The sequence below is a fragment of the Oncorhynchus tshawytscha genome, unplaced genomic scaffold (assembly GCF_018296145.1).
Source record: "Oncorhynchus tshawytscha isolate Ot180627B unplaced genomic scaffold, Otsh_v2.0 Un_contig_4953_pilon_pilon, whole genome shotgun sequence".
Classification (NCBI taxonomy): Eukaryota; Metazoa; Chordata; class Actinopteri; order Salmoniformes; family Salmonidae; genus Oncorhynchus; species Oncorhynchus tshawytscha.
In genome coordinates, this window is record NW_024609610.1 from 185022 (window position 1) to 189675 (window position 4654).

At 50.8% G+C, this 4654-nt stretch overlaps 1 protein-coding gene across 1 annotated transcript; it reads right to left on the reverse strand.

The window, feature by feature from the left end:
• Positions 1-1963: 1963 nt before the first annotated feature.
• On the reverse strand, positions 1964-4364 carry LOC121845263 (extensin-like). The gene is made up of 2 exons (XM_042316258.1): positions 3966-4364; positions 1964-3871 (listed from the first exon to the last, which is right to left on the reverse strand). The coding sequence occupies exons 1-2, from the start codon at positions 4361-4363 to the stop codon at positions 2929-2931; spliced, it is 1341 nt and encodes a 446-aa protein (XP_042172192.1). The 5' UTR covers position 4364; the 3' UTR covers positions 1964-2928.
• Between the last annotated feature and the right edge of the window lie 290 nt (positions 4365-4654).

The following is a 4654-nucleotide window of genomic DNA, read 5'->3' on the forward strand; positions in this document are numbered from 1 at the left end:
TGCCGGGTTCGTACTGGTTGGCTGGTATTGTTTGCCGGGTTCGTACTGGTTGGCTGGTATTGTTTGCCGGGTTCGTACTGGTTGGCTGGTATTGTTTGCCGGGTTCGTACTGGTTGGCTGGTATTGTTTGCCGGGTTCGTACTGGTTGGCTGGTATTGTTTGCCGGGTTCGTACTGGTTGGCTGGTATTGTTTACCGGGTTGCTGGTTGGCTGGTATTGTTTGCCGGGTTCTGCACTGGTTGGCTGGTATTGTTTGCCTGGGTTCGTACTGGTTGGCTGGTATTGTTTGCCGGGTTCGTACTGGTTGGCACCATTGTCAGCAGGGTTCGTACTGGTTGGCTGGTATTGTTTGCCGGTTCAGGTACTGGTTGGCTGGTATTGTTGACGGAAACGTACTGGTTGGCTGGTATTGTTTGACCGGGTTCGTACTGGTTGGCTGGTATTGTTTGCCGGGTTCGTACTGGTTGGCTGGTATTGTTTGCCGGGTTCGTACTGGTTGGCTGGTATTGTTTGCCGGGTTCGTACTGGTTGGCTGGTATTGTTTGCCGGGTTCGTACTGGTTGGCTGGTATTGTTTGCCGGGTTCGTTATTACGCCCGTTATTTACGAGTGACCGGTAATTTCAAGCACCGTTAGAATTTGTTTTATACTGGTGCTGTTCGTGGAATAAATGACCTTGTACACTCCTCTCTGCTCTCCTGCACCTGTTCCATGCACCAGTTACCCACAGCCTGACAGAAACACGCACCACAAGTCAGCAGGACCAGTTACCCACAGCCTGACAGAAACACACACCACAAGTCAGCAGGACCAGTTACCCCACAGCCTGACAGAAACAAACACCACAAGTCAGCAGGACCAGTTACCCCACAGCCTGACAGAAACACACACCACAAGTCAGCAGGACCAGTTACCCCACAGCCTGACAGAAACACACACCACAAGTCAGCAGGACCAGTTACCCCACAGCCTGACAGAAACACACACCACAAGTCAGCAGGACCAGTTACCCCACAGCCTGACAGAAACACACACCACAAGTCAGCAGGACCAGTTACCCCACAGCCTGACAGAAACACACACCACAAGTCAGCAGGACCAGTTACCCCACAGCCTGACAGAAACACACACCACAAGTCAGCAGGACCAGTTACCCCACAGCCTGACAGAAACACACACCACAAGTCAGCAGGACCAGTTACCCCACAGCCTGACAGAAACACACAGTAAAATAAGTCAGCAGGACCAGTTTTCCACATCAGGCTTTTACATATGCAGGACCAGTTGTTACAGACTAAAGCTCTTTATTTTAAAACAAACACATCTACAATCATCAACCAAATGGATACCGTTTAAAACATACAGCATTAATCAATGGAGGATATTTGCATGATTGATGACACACATTGATTAGGTAACCCCATATCTCATAAAACAAACAAGTGGTTGATGATCATCAATTCCCCACAGCCTGTTGTGAAGACACACCAAATCAGCAGGACCAGATGACCCCACAGCCTGAGGGGGAACAAAACAAGTCACTGACCATTAGCCTTCATCATGAGGGAGGTCAGGAGGGCTGAGGGGGAACAAAAGGTGGACTGAATTAGCCTTCATCATGAGGGAGGTCAGTTAGGGCTGAGGGGGAACAAAAAACTGAACAGCCAATCATGAGGGAGGTCACAGGCTGAGGGGGAAAAAATGGTGGACTGAATTAGGCTTTCATCATGAGGGAGGTCAGACTGAGGGCTGAGGGGGAACAAAATGGTACAACTCAACCAAAGCCGTTTAAAACATCATGAGGGAATCAGGAGGCTGATTTGGGGGAACAAAATGGTGGACTAAAAAGCCTTCATAAAACTAAATCGTTTTCCACAGCCTGGACACATAAACGGGTGGTTGATGAGGGAGGTCACAAGGGCTGAGGGGGAACAAAATGGTGGACTAAAAAAGCCTTCATCATGAGGGAGGTCAGGAGGGCTGAGGGGGAACAAAATGGTGGACTGAATTAGCCTTCATCATGAGGGAGGTCAGGAGGGCTGAGGGGGAACAAAATGGTGGACTGGAAAAGCCTTCATCATGAGGGAGGTCAGGAGGGCTGAGGGGGAACAAAATGGTGGACTGGAAAAGCCTTCATCATGAGGGAGGTCAGGAGGGCTGAGGGGGAACAAAATGGTGGACTAAAAAGCCTTCATCATGAGGGAGGTCAGGAGGGCTGAGGGGGAACAAAATGGTGGACTGAAAAAGCCTTCATCATGAGGGAGGTCAGGAGGGCTGAGGGGGAACAAAATGGTGGACTGAATTAGCCTTCATCATGAGGGAGGTCAGGAGGGTTGAGGGGGAACAAAATGGTGGACTGGAAAAGCCTTCATCATGAGGGAGGTCAGGAGGGCTGAGGGGGAACAAAATGGTGGACTGAATTAGCCTTCATCATGAGGGAGGTCAGGAGGGCTGAGGGGGAACAAAATGGTGGACTGAAAAAGCCTTCATCAGTTGTTATAAAGACTGACACTACAAGCTTCCTGTTGGTTGACAGACCCATTGCTTCACCAATGAAGTTTGTATTAAAGGCTGTGTGTTCCAACTGGCTGCCTATTCCCTAAATAATGCACTTCCTATGGCTCTGGTCAAAAGTAGTGCACTATATAGGGATTAGGGTGCCAGTTGGCTGAAAGCTCCAAGTATGGGAAGCATTGATAAAGGGGGGGACAGGTCAGGGGTCTGGGAAGCATTGGTAAAGGGGGGACAGGTCAGGGGTCTGGGAAGCATTGGTAAAGGGGGGGGACAGGTCAGGGGTCTGGGAAGCATTGGTAAAGGGGGGACAGGACAGGGGTCTGGGAAACATTGGTAAAGGGGGGACAGGACATGGGAAACATTGATAAAGGGGACAGGACAGGGGTCTGGGAAACATTGGTAAAGGGGGGACAGGTCAGGGGTCTGGGAAACATTGGTAAAGGGGGTACAGGACAGGGGTCTGGGAAACACTGGTAAAGGGGGGACAGAACATGGGAAACATCTGTAAAGGGGGGACAGGACAGGGGTCTGGGAAACACTGGTAAAGGGGGGACAGGACATGGGAAACATTGGTAAAGGGGGGACAGGACATGGGAAACATTGGTAAAGGGGGACTTGGGGTCTGGGAAACACTGGTAAAGGGGGGACAGGACATGGGAAACACTGGTAAAGGGGGGACAGGACATGGGAAACACTGGTAAAGGGGGGACAGGACATGGGAAACACTGGTAAAAGGGGGGACAGGACATGGGAAACACTGGTAAAGGGGGGACAGAACATGGGAAACACTGGTAAAGGGGGGACAGGACATGGGAAACACTGGTAAAGGGGAGGACAGGACATGGGAAACACTGGTAAAGGGGAGACAGGACATGGGAAACACTGGTAAAGGGGGGACAGGACATGGGAAACACTGGTAAAGGGGGGCCAGGACATGGGAAACATCTGTAAAGGGGGACAGGACATGGGAAACACTGGTAAAGGGGGGACAGGACATGGGAAACACTGGTAAAGGGGGACTTGGGGTCTGGGAAACACTGGTAAAGGGGGGATAGGACAGGGGTCTGGGAAACACTGGTAAAGGGCAGGACTTGGGATCTGGGAAACACTGGTAAAGGGGGGACAGGGGTCTGGGAAACATTGGTAAAGGGGGACAGGACATGGGAAACATTGATAATGGGGGGACAGGACAGGGGTCTGGGAAACACTGGTAAAGGGGGGACTTGGCGTCTGGGAAACACTGGTAAAGGGGGGACTTGGGGTCTGGGAAACACTGGTAAAGGGGAGGACTTGGGGTCTGGGAAACACTGGTAAAGGGGAGGACTTGGGGTCTGGGAAACACTGGTAAAGGGGAGGACTTGGAGTCTGGGAAACACTGGTAAAGGGGGGACTTGGGGTCTGGGAAACACTGGTAAAGGAGAGGACTTGGGAAACATTGGTAAATGGGAGGACTTGGGGTCTGGGAAACACTGGTAAAGGGGAGGACTTGGGGTCTGGGAAACACTGGTAAATGGGAGGACTTGGAGTCTGGGAAACATTGGTAAATGGGAGGACTTGGGGTCTGGGAAACACTGGTAAAGGAGAGGACTTGGGAAACATTGGTAAATGGGAGGACTTGGGGTCTGGGAAACACTGGTAAAGGGGAGGACTTGGGAAACATTGGTAAATGGGAGGACTTGGGGTCTGGGAAACATTGGTAAATGGGAGGACTTGGGGTCTGGGAAACATTGGTAAATGGGAGGACTTGGGGTCTGGGAAACACTGGTAAAGGGGAGGACTTGGGAAACACTGGTAAAGGGGAGGACTTGGGAAACATTGGTAAATGGGAGGACTTGGGGTCTGGGAAACATTGGTAAAAACTTGGGAAACTGGTAAAGGGGAGGACTTGGGAAACATTGGTAAATGGGAGGACTTGGGGTCTGGGAAACACTGGTAAAGGGGAGGACTTGGGAAACATTGGTAAATGGGAGGACTTGGGGTCTGGGAAACACTGGTAAAGGGGAGGACTTGGGAAACATTGGTAAATGGGAGGACTTGGGGTCTGGGAAACACTGTAGCAGCTCCTAAACAAGGAGGAAAAACAACCAATGAGACAAAATACAAAGAATCAACAAAAATACATTTTTCAGCGTTTCGATTTG

Coding starts and splice junctions, on each gene's coding strand:
- LOC121845263 (XM_042316258.1), bottom strand. CDS start 4,363: ATGTTTCCCAGACCCCAAGTCCTCCCATTTACCAATGTTTCCCAAGTC. Junction 3,872..3,965: donor CAGTGTTTCCCAGACCCCAA/GTCCTCCCATTT, acceptor CCCAGACTCCAA/GTCCTCCCCTTTACCAGTGT.